This window comes from Phallusia mammillata, chromosome 2 (genome assembly GCF_965637545.1).
Source record: "Phallusia mammillata chromosome 2, kaPhaMamm4.hap1.1, whole genome shotgun sequence".
Lineage (NCBI taxonomy): Eukaryota > Metazoa > Chordata > Ascidiacea > Phlebobranchia > Ascidiidae > Phallusia > Phallusia mammillata.
Genome location: NC_137253.1, coordinates 10328645 through 10346302, shown reverse-complemented (window position 1 = coordinate 10346302; position 17658 = coordinate 10328645). Strand labels below are relative to the sequence as shown.

The window sequence follows — 17658 nt, the reverse complement described above, 5'->3', positions numbered from 1 at the left end:
GCAACTTTAAGGAACGGTTCAATTACTATCGTTTCTATTCATAACATATGAATTTGTATGTATAAATTAAGTTTCGGTAAACGTCAGTTTAAATAATAGCTTTCAACTTGAAAAGTAAGACAAATTTAGTGTAATTAGATAAAAGTCTGACAAAATACTGCAATTGTTGTTGACTGTTCGTGGGCCGCATGCGGCCCGCGGGCCGCGAGTTTGACAGGCCTGTATTAGACTACACAAACAACACAATCTTTCTAACTACGAAATATCTAAAATCGCGTCAACTATTTTGATTTTTGAAACATTAACTTTTCGCCATACAGATAAAATGTTAGTAGATAATTGGCAGGCAGGCAAAGATGCTCAATCCCACAGAACTAAAATAATACTGATAAACAACTACTATATAGTGTAACACCACTTTTGACTGGTAGAAAAACTTATACTTTTGTTGTTATAATTGATTCGATTGACTCGGCTAAATTTATTTTTAAGAACTTTTTTTGCTGAACCTAAATTTTCGGTGCATCTCTTACTTGAAGTACTTTTGTGGTTTAAAGTTTCATAAATTTCCGCCGAAGTACCTGTTTAAAAGGTACGATAATAAATGTACGACAAGTCGATGCATGCATATTTGGTGTACCATTGATATGTTGTTGCAACTATGTGTATTGTTAGTACTGTAATTCGAATGGTGCTGTTGCAACAACCTATGGCAAACCGACAGATGAATAATAGAAGAGCATCCTCCGACCCTCCCGTTCATGGATAGTGTCACAATGTGAAACAAAGCATCCCGACCGCAATAAAGTTGTTCATTCGTACGGTGAGACCTTTACAGAACAGTCAGTTCTCAATTTTCTCCAGCCAGCAAGTGGTTTAACAATGTATTTTGAAGCACTGGGGCGGTTACTTGTTGTGCTAGTTGTCCTGAAAACAGGTCAAGGTAAACACAACTTTACTTTGTTCTTAACACGCCGACTATTCATTTTGCGCCAACTTTAGTTGATGGACTTTGTGGAAATGCTCTTCCCGAAAACAGCGATAGCGGACTACTTGCGATTGACAGCGATTGTGATTTTGCTTCGGTATCAGTAATAAGTTCGATGCGCTCGTCGATGTACCTTGCTCTAGGTACCATTTTTGAAGAAGGCCAATGCCAGGTAAACAAATATGCTGCACTTAAAGTCAAGTTTGACTTATTTTGTTGCTCAATGCAAAAAACAACAACAAAGTCATGTACAAATGTGTGATGTGGCTTTTTTGTTGGCTGCTCCGGTGGTTCTCAAGCAATTTAGTTTGATCTTCCTTACGTAACAATGATTATTTTATGTATTGGATTTTTTCAGTATGCCAATGCTCTCTTCTACCCTAATTTTGTTGGTCTTTTAAAAACACAGTTGGTTGTTTTGAGTCGTGAAATTGTTTTGTTTTTGGCCGTGCAGGCTTTTGACATAACAGATGGCAATGGAATACCGCTTGGTACTTTTACTGGCGATGGTTCGGCGACCGGTGGTGTACTTTCTTTAAGTGGGAGTATATTCCTCCTCTGTACCAATACTGGACCTGACCCAGTTTATTTCAGATATCAATTAGGTATGTTCTGATTTTTATTACGATTTGAAAACAACTCTTATTAAGAGTTAAAAAACATGCTTAAAGTATGAGTGTCTTACATGGCCTTCAGCTTAGACACTTTTGTATTTGGAAAGGATTTGTACGTTTTACGATCCTAAGTCGTAAGTATGAGAGCCGCTATTTTTATTGTAACCATATTCACCAGTGTATTTTTAAATAAAAATAAACTTTAATACAATTAAAGCTGTGCGAAAGGATTTAGCAATTTCGTAACATAAACCAGGGACTCGCGCTCTACCAAATGATCCATACACAGCCTGGGCAGTGTGCCCGTCGAATATCGTATTCGTACAACAGGCCTGCCACTGATTTATAAACCATAAACAAGTCGAACCTACCATACAGCATCAATATTTTAGCAACTTCTTTGCAGTGAATCAAATTTGTGAGGAAACGTACACTGAAGATTTTACTAGAATTGAAAGGGGTCCACCGCTGACTGCCGGTGAATTTTGCGTTTGGACGTTTGAGGCTCGTCTAGGATGTGCTATACAGTTCACGCTGAACTTGACCTTAGCAGCGACACAAGTTCTTTTCGTAAGGAAAAAAGAACGTGTTGGTATTGCGTTACAATATAATAGTGCTAAATTTATTACTCCCGTTACTCCCGTTTCAAAAAACTACCGTTTATTACTCCTGTTTAAAAAAAAAAAAACTAAAATTACCAATTAAGGCGCCACGAAGGGTGAAGTCGCAAAAATAACAAATGGTTATGTAATTACAAAAACAAAATTATACCTTGGTCAGTAATTACCCACAAGTTAAAACCACTGCGCCAGACCGATTGATAGTTTATAATGTGTTGTTTTACAATTTCATGTATTCATTAAACGATCATGTTTTTGGATACATTAAAGTCATTTTATATGTTGATTTTAGATAAACTATGCTGAGGATGCTTTAGAAAATTTTGGGACGCCAAAAAGGTATGGAACTTTTAACACCGAAGTTAGCGTGTCCACAAGTTGGTTTGTTAGGGGCGACAAAATGCGACTTATGTTTGTTAGTGAGGCACAAGCCGAATACGCTTACTTTCATGTTGACGTGGAAATGTGTAAGTGTGATCCGACTGTTGTTTGTTATTTCGGCACAGATACCACTTTCTATCATAAAGATTCGATCCATTTTCTTTGAGTTAATTTATTATATTCGTCCTTGCTCGTTCGGATTTTGTCATTGTAGATCCATGGCAAAATCATGACACAGCGCTATAGACTAATTACATGCGTTGTTGGTTTGCAGTTTGTCCACCACTTCCCCCTCCCCCTGCATCCATTAAGTGTGGACAAACAACAAATATTAAGTAAGTAGTTTTTGTGTGCATTTCTTCAAAACGACGTTTTTACGCTTTTGACTGTGTCTTTTTTTGTAGTCCATTTTGAACTCAAACGCAAGTGTAACTTACAATGGTATACGTAAATGATCAATCTACCTGGTACTAAATTAATGTTGTGTCTTATAGCTTGAACGAAGAAAATCTAAACAAGTTGAACGCCTCCGAACTTGACATCTTGTACATCGCGCCCAGCGAGGATGTTAAGCCTGAAGATGTTGATCCGAGTTGTGTGACAAATAGACAACGCCCATTTTTTGTTTTCAACATTACTCAATGCGTCCCAGTAGCTACAGTGAGTCTTGTTGGGGTAAACCTTAACAATGACAGAAGTTACTTTCTGTGGATGCAAATCAGAAAAAAACAAATTTAAAATGTTGACAACAAAATTTTTACGACAATTGTGAGCCTCCAGTCGTCTTTAAAGCCGTCTAAATAATAGTTAACAATAGGAGCCATTTTTTCAGATGGAAAGTAACTTATTTTAAAAAATCTGTGTCTTCAATTTTGTACAAGTAATACAAACCACTTTGCAAGGACCGATTTCTTCTTAAAGGGCTGATCTCAACATAAAGCTTAGTTGTTTAACACACCGTAACTAACATTTTGCCAGAAATCCGAGGGTCTGATCAAACTAACGTACATTATATGGAACCAAAAATACCTTGATCTATCGGCTCCTGTTCAACGCTACAAAATCTATTGTCTCAACGTGACCTGTGTGTTTGATGCCAATGTTACAGTCAGCTCATCTGAAATCAATCCCGAGATAATGTAAATATCACACAATATCAAATTATCTAAAATGCAATTTTACCTATACACTTCTAGGTTATATTACAGTTGTAGCTGCTAAGCATATTATTAAACACACTTTCGGTCATAAGTCAGTCGGTCTTGTGTTTATGCAGGAAAATTGGATTTGACACTGATCCAGCAGAAGGGGAATTTCAGGTGTCATTGGATTTGTACGGTGACGATTCACTTGAAGAGCCACTGAGCGACGGTGACACAGTTATGGTTTCCGACTACGTTTTTGCCAAAGTGGAACTTTCTGATCTCCCTGATTCCGCCGACAACTTTCAAGTGGATGTAAGTTTGCAATTAACCGTTTTCAGTTTTCGTAAATGTCTGCTTGAAATCGCTTCGCAATCGAAAAGGCATTTTAGCATCCTGTTTAATACATGTGTAAAGTGATGAAACATAAGTTAAGGGGTATCAGGTTTGGTAACTAAACCCAGAACCATCCTATAGGGAACCGTTTTTTAGCCTAGTTAAACAGGTACAAAAAATAATCTTGTTTTAATTGTTATAGATCAGGGGTGTCAAACTCGTGGGGTTCGCGGGCCACATTGCAGTTTGGGAATTATGCCGTGGGCCGCATGTGATTTTTAATCTAGTTGTATACACTTAAACAACCTTTTCGCTACGACGACCGCATTGTAGATCCTTATTTCACCAACGGCAGCCAATTATCTGCTGTTTTTGTTTAAAAATTACAAGAAAAAGGTTTATATCATATATATACCATCTATTGACGCCCAAAAAGCCCAGATTAATTTCCAACTTATTATACAGATTAAGCTCCACAATGTGAAGACCCGCAGTTTTAACTCTATTATTACGTCATAATCTATATTGTGACGCTTTTTGTACCTGTTTTTCGCATTGTTTGCACACAATACGCCTACAAAAAGTCTGTCGCATATGGCTACTAGGCTGGTAATACTCTTTTCGGTAACACAAAAATCTGTTTAGGGCAGTTTGAAAATCAAAAGTTTTGGCAAAGAAGTTTTAATTACATCACGCCTGCCAGTACATATATTTCAATGTGGCCGTACGGCCGCGGGTTGTACACCCTTGACTGAAACTTTAAGAAACGGTTCAATTACTATCGTTTCTATTCATAACATATGAATTTGTATGTATAAATTAAGTTTCGGTAAACGTCAGTTTAAATAATAGCTTTCAACTTGAAAAGTAAGACAAATTTAGTGTAATTAGATAAAAGTCTGACAAAATACTACAATTGTTGTTGACTGTTCGTGGGCCGCATTGGAGGGCTTCGTCGGCCGCATGCGGCCCGCGGGCCGCGAGTTTGACAGGCCTGTTATAGATGACGTCATGCTGGGCTACAGAGGGAATGGAACCAACTTCTACTCCAATATATCCCATCATCACAGCCAGGTACAACTTTATTTATATTTGCTTAAGCCAAAGTAAAATATCATGTTGTATGATTACATACCTAGGCATTAAAACAACATGACGAATTAATATTAATATTTTTTGTTGTATTTTAAAGTTTGAAGCCATGTTTTTGCTTTTCCGTAAAGCGGCATCGGCAGAAATAAGTTTTTGTCGTTTTTGAAAGTAGTTATTTTAAACAACCAAAATATTGGAACAAAATTGTGTTTGCTCACAAAAAAACAATCAGCAACGTTGTGTTTTTTTACAGCTGTCCTGCATCAAACCCATACGATCCTGCCAATGCAATTGTGGTGATGAGAAACAGCCACCCAATCTATGGAAAGTTCAAATTTCGTTCCTTCGTGTGGACCAACGTCACTGAACAAACCCTGTACGTGCACTGTGATGTCACCATATGTGATACTGACGCAGGAATTTGTCCGGATGAAGTAAGCGATAACGTCATACTGATGTGCATCGAAATATAATCATTAGTTTTTGAAACTACTAATTATAAAGCTGTCTTCTGCAAGTGTTATAGAAACACCTCCTCCTTTCGACATGTCAATTGTTTATGCTGAAAATCACTTAAATACGAAAAATAACGACTTTTATGGACTAAGCAATTAAGTGACCAACGCATTCAGTCAGTAACACTAATTGCCCTTCGTCCATTTCAGTGTGACAAAAAGCGCCGCCGTCGTCGCGAGATACCAACCGCTGGAAATAAACAACTCCTTTCTGCTGGTCCAATCATCATCTCCTCTCAACACACCAACTCCGAGCTCCAGAAGGAAAATGATGGGAAAAGGGTGCAATACGTTGATGTTGAGGAAATGCTACGATCCATTCAAGATTCGCACGACCAGGAAATGTATGCTTTCCTCGGAGTTGTGCTGGTCGTTTTGGTCTGTGGCGTTGTGTACCGTTTCGCTTTAAACTAGCGAAATAGTTCAGAGAACAGAACTAAGTTACTTTTCATGCTGTAAAGGAATATTCGAAAGTAGAACCAGGTGTACTGTGTAAGAAATGTTTTTAAATGACACTTTTTGCCTTTCGTATATCTGTTGCCTGTTCGGCGATGTTCTTTATTGAAGTGTGACATTTGTTTTGTTCTTCCAAACTTTGTGTGCTTGTTCATCTGTGAAACCTATATTCTTTCTGCTGCTTATACACGGTAATATACATGAGATTCTGCATGATAAACTTGTCGCTTCTAGCCATCTGTTACACTTGCTAAGATAGTAAAAATTTCATGTTCCGGTTAGTTAAGCGTCTATATTTTTAGCTGCCGGTAGGGCAGTGTAAACCGTGTACGAAAGTTAAGTTTGGTGAATAGTAGTATTTCAAGAAACTCGTAGCAACTGTTATATGACTATCGTTGACTGTTGTTAGCTGTTTATTTGAACTTTGCGGCATTTTAAGTTAAGAAGCGAAGGTAAATGAGCCTTGATTTGACCAGAAGTTAATCCAATATCTTGTAAATTTAAAAGGTAACGCATGCATATTTTGTTTGGATTTCATTGGTTTCCGCAGATACGTGTAGCATGTCGCCGGTGCGGTTTTTCAAAGCGTGCTGTGCGTTTTAAAAAAATCCATGGCAAACCGACAGATGACTAAGCCAAACGCATCCTTCAACCCTCCTTCTTTTGAAAATGCTGCTGGCGTAAAACAATGCAAACAGGTCACATCAAGGTGGATTAATTGGTTCAAACAACCAAAAGAAGCTTGTGATGACAGTTGACACAAACATTAAGACTGTAAAATCTCGTCCAAAGGATAAACTCATCACCGTTATTTTCGTTTGTTGTATTTGAGATAGGTTTGGCTTTAATGGCGTGTTGTTGGATGTTTCGTTGTACACATTTTTTGTTTGTCTGTGGTGAATATCAAATCAATCAAGAAGCCCATTGCCTAAATCTACTATAAAAGGTACGATGTTACACGTAACGGAAATCGTACACGAAGGCTGAAACAGCGACCAGCTGTAGTTGCAGCTAGGAGGACTGCGGTAGCCGAAACACAATGGTTTAGGTTGCTTGTGTTACACCAGATGAACAATCCCGATATTTCCGGCCCTGCTATTTATCAGGCATATAAACTGGAAACACTCTACCAATTGATACACGGAAGAGCTTCTAACATAAGAACTCAAATCACAAAACTTTGCAACATTCTGATAGATGTTGTAAAGAGAACAGTTATTCTAAATTAAAAGTAACACTGGGATAGGGTTAGGAACTAAATGTAACGTTATCAACTAAGTTTATAAGTTGATTTAATTACCATTGTCATTATAAAGCCTCACTCCAACCTGAATGACCCTAAATTTATTTTTTGGATTCATCTTTAAATTTTGAAGCCCGTCAAAGTTCCTGTTTGATTATTTATCATGATAAATGTACGACAAGTCGATGGAATGCATGTTTTTGTTTGCTATTATTTTGTTGCTGCAACTACGTGTAACATATCGTTCGTACCGTTTGCAAAGCGTGTATGTTAAACAACCTATGGACAGATGATTCACTCAGTCACACACATCCTCCGATCCTTCTGCTCCTCGGAAACGTTGATGCCGTGAAACAAAGCACAGATATCCAATAAAGGGTATTCATTGCTACTTGTGGTCGTTTACAGAACGGACTGTTTTTAGTTTGATTTATTCAACGAAGGGTTTAAAAATGTATTTTACAAAATGGGGGCGGTTGTTTGTTGTACTCGTTGTCCTGACAATAGATCAAGGTAAGAATAACATTTCTTTAGTAATAAAACTCCGAATATTAATTTTGCGCTAATTTTGTGTTGACGTGGAAAGGTGTAAGTGTGATTGGCATTTTATTCAATAGTTTGGCACAGATAAAATTTTATCATATAGATTTGATTTATTTCGTTTCAGTGAATTTATTAAATTCACCACGCTCGTTCAGACGCAAGTCTTTTTACATTCATGGCAATGCTAGTTCTTCTAAAAATCAACAAACCTTTTTTAATTATTTAAACGTTGGACACAATTTAAACTCCCTGCGATCGCTGTTTGCTCATTCCAGGAAACATGCCACGTCGTTATTCACACGAATGCTTGTATTAAATATCTAGGACTGCGAAATAACTTACTAATTACCTGTTGTTGGTTTGCAGTTTGTTCATTCCATGACTCTGCAGAAACTGAATGCGGAGAAACAACGGTTATCAAGTAAGCTGATCTTAGCGTGTATTGCTTCAAAATCACATTGTGCACTTGTTTTGACAATAGATTCATTTTACTACGGACGTGTCTTATGAAATTGGTATTAGTTAAAGCAGGGGTCGGCAATCTTTTTTGCGCTGCGGACCATTTTTGAAACTGATTTTTTCGCTCACCGGCCGTCAAAAAACTACACATATTTAGCAATTATAAGGTCTTAATTAGTTTATCATCTCTGGGATAGTAGGGCAGAATGTTAAAAAAATATACCTGAAAAAGTATACAGCCCGGCAAGGAAACCCTCGCGGACCGGCGGTTGCCTATGTCAGCAGTGAGTTAAAGTATTCTTTTCTGATGTGTTTCTGTGCAACTCAGTCACAATCACCTAAATATTTTCACGCTCTCATTACAAAGTGTTACGTTTTTGACTGTAATATATGTTTGCAGTTCGTGTTCAGCTCAAATGTAAATGTAGTTTAGAGTTATGTCAGTAAATTATGAATATACATCGTACAAAATCATTGTTTTGCTTTATAGTCTGGATGAAGAGAATCTGAACAACTTGAACGCAGAAGCACTTGACATCTTATACATCGCGCCGAGCGAGGATGTTAAGCCTGAAGATGTTGATCCGAGTTGTGTGACAAATATACAACAACCATATTTTGTTTTCAACATCACTCAATGCGTCCCAGTAGCTTCAGTAAGTCGCGTTGGTTTAAACCTTAAAAATGATAGACGCAAATAAAAGAAAAAAATTAAATGTTGATGATAAAAAACTTTGAAGAAAATTATGAGCCTCATGTCGTCTTCAAAACCGTATAAATAATAATTAATGTAAGAGGCTAATGTTTTTACAGATGGAAAGTATTTAAAAAATATGTGTCTTCAATATTGTACAAGTAATATAAACCAATTTGCAAGGACCGGTCTCTGATCAAAGGGGTGTCCTCAACATATAAGTTGTTTAACACACCGTAATTAACATTATGCCAGAAATCTGACGGTCTGATCAAACTAACATACATCATATGGAACCAAAAATACCTTGATCTATCGGCTCCCGTGCAACGCTACAAAATCTACTGTCTTAACGTGACCTGTGTGTTTGATGCCAATGTTACAGTCAGCTCATCTGAAATCAATCCGGAGATAATGTAAATATCACGAGATATCAAAGTTAGCTGAATTAAATTTGTACTTACACTTTCAGGTTTCACGACATATGTAGTTGCTGAGCACATTATTAAACACGCTTTCGCTCATAATTCAGTGGGTCTTGTGTTAATGCAGGAAAATTGGATTTGACACTGATCCAGCAGAAGGAGAATTTGAGGTGTCATTAGATTTGTACAGCGACGGTTCACTTGAAGAACCTCTGAGCGACGGTGACACAGTTATGGTTTCTGACTACGTTTTCGCCAAAGTGGAACTTTCTGATCTCCCTGATTCCGCAGACAATTTTCAAATTGATGTAAGTTCTCAATTAGCTTTTTGCACACAACCGAAGGGCCAATTTTGAATCCAGTTCAATACATCAGGTGGCAAGTGCTGAAATAAAAGTTAAGGGATACTAGGTTTGACGATTCAACAACATATCAATACATGATTCCTAATGGTGGTTTAGATAAGAAATTGTAACAAAAACAATAATGTATTTATTGTTGTAGATGATGTCATGCTGGGCTACAGAGGGAATGGAAGCAACGTCCACTCCAATATATCCCATCATCACAGCCAGGTATCTTTTTGTTGATATCTACCTGAACCAAAGTAAAATAACATGTCATATGACACATAGCTTAGCATTAAAACAATATCAAGAATTAATCTTAATAATAAATCTTAAAATTAATAATTTTTGTTTTGTTTAAAAAGAGGAAACCATGTTTTTGCTTTCCCGTCGCCAGAAATAAGTTACAACGACGGCGTCGCCAGAAATAAGTTTCTGTCGTTACCTAAAGTAGTTGTTTTAAAACATCGAAATATTGGAACAAAAATTGTGCATCTTCCTCGAAAAGGCCCTTTTTGCAACGCCTCCGTTCTCAAATGCGTTATACGGTCTAATTTTGCTTGTCGGAAGTATATTTGCCAATAGCCTAAAGCGACATTTTCGTTTTTGCTCAAACAGAAGCAATCAACAACGTTGTGTTTTTTTGTTATTCAGCTGCCCTGCATCAAACCCATACGATCCTGCCAATGCAATTGTGGTGATGAGAAACAGTCACCCAATCTATGGAAAGTTCAAATTTCGTTCCTTTGTGTGGACCAACGTCACTGAACAAGAATTGTACGTGCACTGTGACGTCACCATATGTGATACTGACGCAGGACTTTGCCCGGATGAGGTAAGCGATAACGTCATACATCGCAAAATCGCAAAATATTCTTTTTATTTGGAACGACTAACTACAAAAGCTGTCTTTTGCAAGTGGTAGAAATATCTGCTTACGGCATGTTAACTTATAACGCTGAAAATTACTTAAATCCGAAAAAATCCGTGTTTAGGCTAATCAATTAAGTGACCAACGCGTTTAGTCAGGAAAACTAAAAGCCCTTCGTCCATTTTAGTGTGACAAAAAGCGCCGCCGTCGTCGCGAGATAACAACCGCTGGAAATAAACAACTCCTTTCTGCTGGTCCAATCACCATCTCCTCTCAACACACCTACTCCGAGCTCCAGAAGGAAAATGATGGGAAAAGGGTGCAATACGTTGATATTGAGGAAATGCTACGATCCATTCAAGATTCGCACGACCAGGAAATGTATGCTTTCCTTGCAGTTGTGCTGGTCGTTCTCGTGTGTGGTGTTGTGTATCGTTTCGCTTTAAACTAGCGAAATAGCTCGAAGAACAAAACTAAGTTACTGCTAGTTTTCTCGGCTAATTTCCATGCCGTAAAAGAAAATTGGAAAGAAACCCAGGCAACTGTGTATCAATTGTTTTCAAATGATATTCTTTTGCCACTGGCTTGCCGATCCAAATCTCTGTGGCCTCTTCCGCGATATTCTTTTGCTGTTCATGTGTTGGCATTTGTTTTGTTCTTCTCAAGCTTTGTGTGCTTGTTCATCTGTGAAACCTATGTTCTTTCTGATACACGGTAATAAACATGGGATTATGTATCGTTATCGTTAATTTTCATGTCAAGCGAACGTTTCCTACAAGCCTTAAATCCCGATCAAGGTTTTTATGACTGTACGTAGGTTTAGGCGCAACCATTCAATCGTGGTTTTGTCCAAAATTGTTCATTTAAGATGAGCATAACTTAAACTGCCCAAACAAAGTACTTCATGCATATATATGTGAACCTCACATAGTTACTGTCGATTTTAACTTACTAAAACAAAACATTAATTACTTGCATCACGTGTTTAGATCAGGGCTTCCCAAACTCGGGGTGGCCGGGGTAGCGTTACAGGCTAATGTCCATGATTCTCTGACGAAGCAGCAACCGCATCCCTGCCATTCGTGTCGACGTACTTATGGAACTCAGCGTTTTCAACGTTGACAGCAATCAAAACAAAATACCGTTCCAGCAGTTTTAGCAACCTAAAACAGCTTTAAGATCAGCATTAACAAATATTGAGCCACGGCTGGACTTGCTTTGTTGCAGAAAGCAGTCGTACTCATCACACTAAATTCATGTTTTCTCTTTTGTTTTGAAGTAGTTGCCATTCTGAGTACCAGGAGCTTGTTATAATTTTTCGTTTGAAATAAGCCTGTAATAAATACAAGAAGTGCATATTTTGCACTGTTTATTATATTAACTATAAAAGTGCGCGGAAAATTTAAGAACATTAAAAGGGGTCGCGATCGAAAAAGTTTGGGAAGCCCTGGTATAGATGTATGCCAAAAAGGAATGTTAACTGCTACATTTTGGTGTAGTTTATCGTTAAAAGGAATGATGTCAGCAACCTATAAGTTGAACACAAGCGCTCAGTTCGCGGCTCGCTTTGTTCCGTCAAAAAACAGGAAATTCGGTAGCGCTCAATTGGTTTGCATTGCAATAGATGACTAATTCTGATGTTTTCTGCTTTACTACACAACCATTGTGCTCGAAAAGGCTTCTGCAACCGGCGTATGTATTGCGTAAGACAGCAAACCCGGTTAATACCTCTCATTACTTGTCATGATTAGTTTTATGCACATGGATTACAATTGTAAGGGACTCGGGAATGTCTAATTTGAATCAGGGCCTATATTAACATTTGTAAAGTAATATCACATTACCTAATCTGACTTTTAAGCCTAATTTAGGACACAATTTCGGACCCGGTTACAACTCTCCAAACAAAATAACCCTTCATAGTGTGGTTTGTTTCGGGCCGCTGATGAATTAAGGTCAAAACACATTGATGTAATTTGAATCTCAAAACACGAAGATTTACGTTTTTGCCGAAAAATATTCCTGGGCAGTTTTGAACTATACTGCATAAGGCAGCAGAGTAACAAGACCATATAGTGCACACAACACCATTGCTATCATTCAAAGTGTGATATTACCATCCATATAACGTTCCGTTTCCTAAACCGGGGTTCGCGTTCCCTTATTTCAGTTGCTAAACGTTACCATGTTTCCCTAAACGGTATTTGTGCACAAAGACAAAAATGCCAGAAGGTTCGCATGCTGGCAGAAGCATTGCAGTAAACAGAATGGTTTGTGTTGTGAAAAGGATGAATAATCTGATATTTCCGTCCATAGTGTTTACCTGGAACGGCTTCATAAGTAGCTAGAACCATAGCAGAAAACAGGATATTCAAAGCTTGGGTTGCTCGTGTAGCAATAGATGATTAGGCTTGATATAGTTCCACCGTCCTGTTTGGTATAAACTCGAAAACCTCGTAAGCCGCTGTATGCATTAAACCAGTGCTTCCCAACCTTTTCCAGCTCGCGGCCCATTAAAAAAAAAATTCTGGGGGCGGACCACCGTTTAATATTGCGACAAAACCACAATGGAAAAATAACTAAAATTGAGACAGAAAAATAATAACCACACAAGCAATAGTTCTGTTAATGTGGAGCCTGAGCTTGTTGATTTCATATGATGAGATCACTACTACTTTCTGAGATTTTTTTCTTTTCTTTCTTTACTTTCCTTGCTTCATCAATTTTGCAGCTAGTCAAAGACCAAATAAAGCTAACAAAGACAGTTCTAGCATCAATATTTTACAACTAGTACAAGTACTGTTGTGACGCGACAATTGCAGTTTGTTTGTGTAATAAAGCTTTGTTTAAGGTGAAATCTTACCCGGCTTTCATAGTGAGTAATATTATATTATTGAGAAAAATGTTAAAATTGAAAGTACGTTCGCACATACTGTGCAACTTTTTTAACTTCTATATTGGTAATAGTTTGAAAAGCTTCGCGGCCCACCAGAAAGTTCGTCGCGGACCACCAGTGGGCCGCGGCCCACCGGTTGGGAAGCACTGCATTAAACTACAAAACTGACTGACGTATTCCAGTCGTTTATCTCGAAAATGCCATCCCAATTGCTATTAGATTTGTTGGAGTTTTTGAATCCAGCCAAATGAGCTATTCGCCTGTTTTACTCTGCGTGTGATTGAACAAAATTCTTTTGAATTTAAATTGATTAGGAAATTTTTCTCACATTTTTTTAGCCCAGAGCGCAGTTTAAAAATAACCATATCGTTGGTATGGTAATCAAAGCCTTAGTGCAAAACAATCCATGCCAAACCGACAAATGACTAATCCAAACGCATCCTCTATCCCTTCTGCCTTTGCGAAACACTGTTAATGTAACATAAAGCATACAGATCCCAATAAAGGGTGTTCATTAGGCTACTACCTGAGGTCGTTTACAGAATAGTCGGATCTTAATTTTGTTGGGTCTCAATCATTTAGCAAGTAGTTTTACGATGGATTTTACAGCGTGGGGTCATTTGTTTTTTGTGCTGGTTTTCCTGACAATAGGTCAAGGTAAGAGTAAAATTAATTTGTTTCATAAAACGTGTGGTATCTATTTTACGTCGATTTCAGTTGATGGATTTTGTGGAGCTGCTCCACGTGACACCAGCGGTGGCGGACAAATTGTAATTGACGCCAATTGCAATTTTGCTTCAGTAATAATCTCAAGTATGTTTCGTACGTCCATTTATCTGGCTAACGGCTTCATTGGGGACCAATGCCAGGTAAACATAGATACTGCATTTGAAATTAAGTAATGCGTATTTGTTTGTTAAAAAAAACATCTTAAATCCTGATAAATTGATTCTTTCCCTGTTCTATTATCATTCTTGCAATAATTTCCAAGTTTTGGTGATTATATCACAAGTTGGGGAATGTTTATTTTCGGGTCAAAATCAGTTGACAATCTAGTAAGGAACAATTTAATGCTTATTTCATTGAAAAAGAATTTAGCCTTTTCTAATTCTAATGTCTTCTATTACCCTTTGAAGATGCTTTTCAACGAAATAAGTTTGTTTCTTTATTAACTTGTAAGCTTAAAATTAGGAAAAAATGTATTGTAAAACCTTACGGAAATGCATTTCAAAGTATGTGACTTTATTGGCTTTCTTCGGCTTAAAAGGTCGGACAATTTTTGCCGATATTGAATGTTTTAAATTTGTTATCTTTTAATTTTTTGTTTGCCTGAACAGGTGTTTGACGGAAAGGATGACACTGAAACGTTGCTTGGCACTTTTATTAACGTTGGTACAGAGACCGGTGGTGTACGTTCATCAGGTTTCAACTCATTTCTTACCTGCATCAACACTGCTCCTTTAACAGATTTTACTAGAATTGAAAGAGGCCCACCACTAACACCCGGCTTATTTTGCGTTTGGAAGTTTGAGGCTGAGGTCGGATGTACTTTTCAGTTCAACCTGGACATGGTCTTTTCAGCGGCAGACTATCTTTTCGTAAGGGATATCTTGCTTAGAATTGTGTTACGAAGGCCGATGGTTCCGAACTTTTTTATTATCGTTACTACAATCTACAAACTAAGACGTCACTGGAGGATGACGTCACGAAAATAACAAATAGAAAATTACCTCTAAAAATACAAATTGCTCTTTATAAGTAATTAATCACCGGTTACGAACCACTCCGACAAACAGATGGATAATTCAACAAGTTTTAGTAATTAAACTGTGTTAACATTCACCATTTCATGTATTTATAAAACGATCCTATTTCAGATACATTCACGTTATTCAGTGTAAATAGCTCCTGACCTTTTAGATAAACTGGGATGAGGATGCTTTGGGTAAAACTGGGTCCCAAACAAGGTATGGAACCTATAACGGGGCGTTTGATTCTTCCCAATCCTGGGTCATTGGAGGTGACAAAGTGCAACTTATGTATGCTAGCAAAAGTCAACCGGGGGCTTCTAACACTTACCTTCATGTTGACGTGGAGAGAAGTAAGTGTGATCTGACTGTTGTTTTGTTATGTGTGTAACAAATACAAATTCTTATCATATACGTCTGCCGTCAAATCGCCACGATGTCATGTTGATGCTTGTGTAAAATATGTAGGACTGCGCAACGCTTATTATCTGTTGTTGATTTGCAGCTTGTCCACCACCTCCCCCTCCCCCTCCTCCTGCCCAAATTGAATGAGGAGAAACAACGGTTATCAAGTAAGCAGATTTTGAGTGTGTTTTGAACAAAAAAATTCGGAAAACCGAATATTCGGTACATTTCTACTTTAAGTACAGTTGCATGTCTCGTGTGAAACGTTGCCAGTTTTTCTGTAGTGTTAACAGTGCAATTTAGAGTGGCGTGAGAGAATTATCTTTCTTTTTTGCACATAAACCTTGTTTTGTATCATAGCCTTGACGAAAAGAATCTAAACAAGTTGAACGCATCTTGTACATCGCGCCCAACGAGAATGTTAAGCCTGAAGACGTTGATCCGAGTTGTGTGACGAATACTCAACATCCATATTTTGTTTTCAACATTACTCAATGCGTCCCAGTAGCATCGGTAAGTCGTGTTGGTTTAAACCTTTCCATCTTGGTTTCCCATCTCTTTTTCCACTTGGTGGACATCCAGTCGGTTCCGTCTGAGGTGCTATTGTCGCCGAGTAGCTCAAGAGCTGCCGGTACGAAAGGCCACCTTGATGTTAATCTTTTTTTTCTGTGCGCCGGCTCTGTGATCTTGTGATAGAGAAGATGTTGTTCCATCAGAGCGCGGCGTCCTAGACGTAATGTGGCTTCTTTGCGACGGAGGTCAGCCGGCTGGATGTCTGCCAGGATGGGTAGGTAGTCCACTGGTGTGGGGCGCAGGCAGCCAGTGACGATGCGCATTGCGTCGTTAAGGCACTTATCAATAAGATGGGTGTGGGCGCTTCTGCCCCACACAGGAGCGCAGTATTCGGCTGGGGCGTAAACAAGGGCTAGGGAAGACACACGGAGAATGTCCGCGCTGGCTCCCCAACCAGTGCCTGCCAGTCTTCTGATAAGAGCAACGCGTGATGTGATTTTTTTGCGGCTCGTTACAAGATGTTTGCGGTAGGTAAGTGACCTATCCAGCTGCACACCGAGATAAGTTGGTGCGGCGTTAAAGTCCAGACTTTTCCCATTGGTCTGGACGGACAACTTGCGTTTGGCCTCCTTGTTGTTAAGGTGAAAGGCCGCTGAAACCGTTTTAGTCTCGCTTAGCCTTAGCCGCCACATCCGAAGGTAGCCTGACAGGACTGACATGTCCTGGCTGAGAGTCTTTTCCACGTGTTCCCAATCGTTATCGGAATGCATGATAGCCAGGTCATCGGCATAGGCATACTTCTTAGAGACTGTAGTGGGTATGTCGCTAGTGTATATGTTGAACAGTAGCGGAGCCAAAACAGATCCCTGGGGCACGCCATTCTTGAGGCGGCGTAATCGGCTTTGCTGACCGTTGCTGGTCTTGAGTACGAAGCTGCGGTTGTGGACCAGCTCCATGATCATATCGACCATGTGCTTGTCTGGCAACAGGCGGAGCAGTTTGCAATTAAGGCCGCGGTGCCAGACTGTGTCGTAGGCAGCTGTAAGGTCTAGAAAAACAGCACCAGTCTTCTTTTTAGCTTCGAAGCTTTCCTCCAGATCTTGTGTGAGTAGAGTGACTTGATCAACAGTGGATCTTCCGCATCTGAAACCAGCCTGCTCCTGGGGGAGTTGTTGGTCGATGACTGGCTCTACACGGGCATGAATCAAGCGCTCAAAGATCTTAAATGGTGTGCGAAGCAGAGATATCGGACGGTAGCTCTTTGCTTCATCCAGAGGTTTGTTTGGCTTGGGGATAGCGATTACTGTCGCTTTTCTCCAGATTTTCGGAATCTTGAGCTGACGCAGACAGGTGTTAAGAAAGCTGCACAA

The 17658-nt window shown here is 38.8% G+C and overlaps 2 protein-coding genes across 2 annotated transcripts; both read left to right on the top strand.

Moving 5' to 3' along the window:
• Window positions 1-882: 882 nt before the first annotated feature.
• On the top strand, window positions 883-6167 carry LOC145212951 (uncharacterized). The gene is made up of 12 exons (XM_080081198.1): window positions 883-943; window positions 1003-1160; window positions 1347-1593; window positions 2009-2172; window positions 2515-2689; window positions 2878-2938; window positions 3098-3263; window positions 3582-3742; window positions 3880-4060; window positions 5085-5155; window positions 5427-5607; window positions 5839-6167. The coding sequence occupies exons 1-12, from the start codon at window positions 883-885 to the stop codon at window positions 6100-6102; spliced, it is 1890 nt and encodes a 629-aa protein (XP_079937324.1). The 3' UTR covers window positions 6103-6167.
• A 1530-nt stretch (window positions 6168-7697) lies between these two features.
• On the top strand, window positions 7698-11429 carry LOC145214278 (uromodulin-like). The gene is made up of 8 exons (XM_080082775.1): window positions 7698-7900; window positions 8297-8351; window positions 8880-9045; window positions 9339-9499; window positions 9636-9816; window positions 10013-10083; window positions 10510-10690; window positions 10914-11429. The coding sequence occupies exons 1-8, from the start codon at window positions 7840-7842 to the stop codon at window positions 11175-11177; spliced, it is 1140 nt and encodes a 379-aa protein (XP_079938901.1). The 5' UTR covers window positions 7698-7839; the 3' UTR covers window positions 11178-11429.
• The last annotated feature ends 6229 nt before the right edge of the window (window positions 11430-17658 follow it).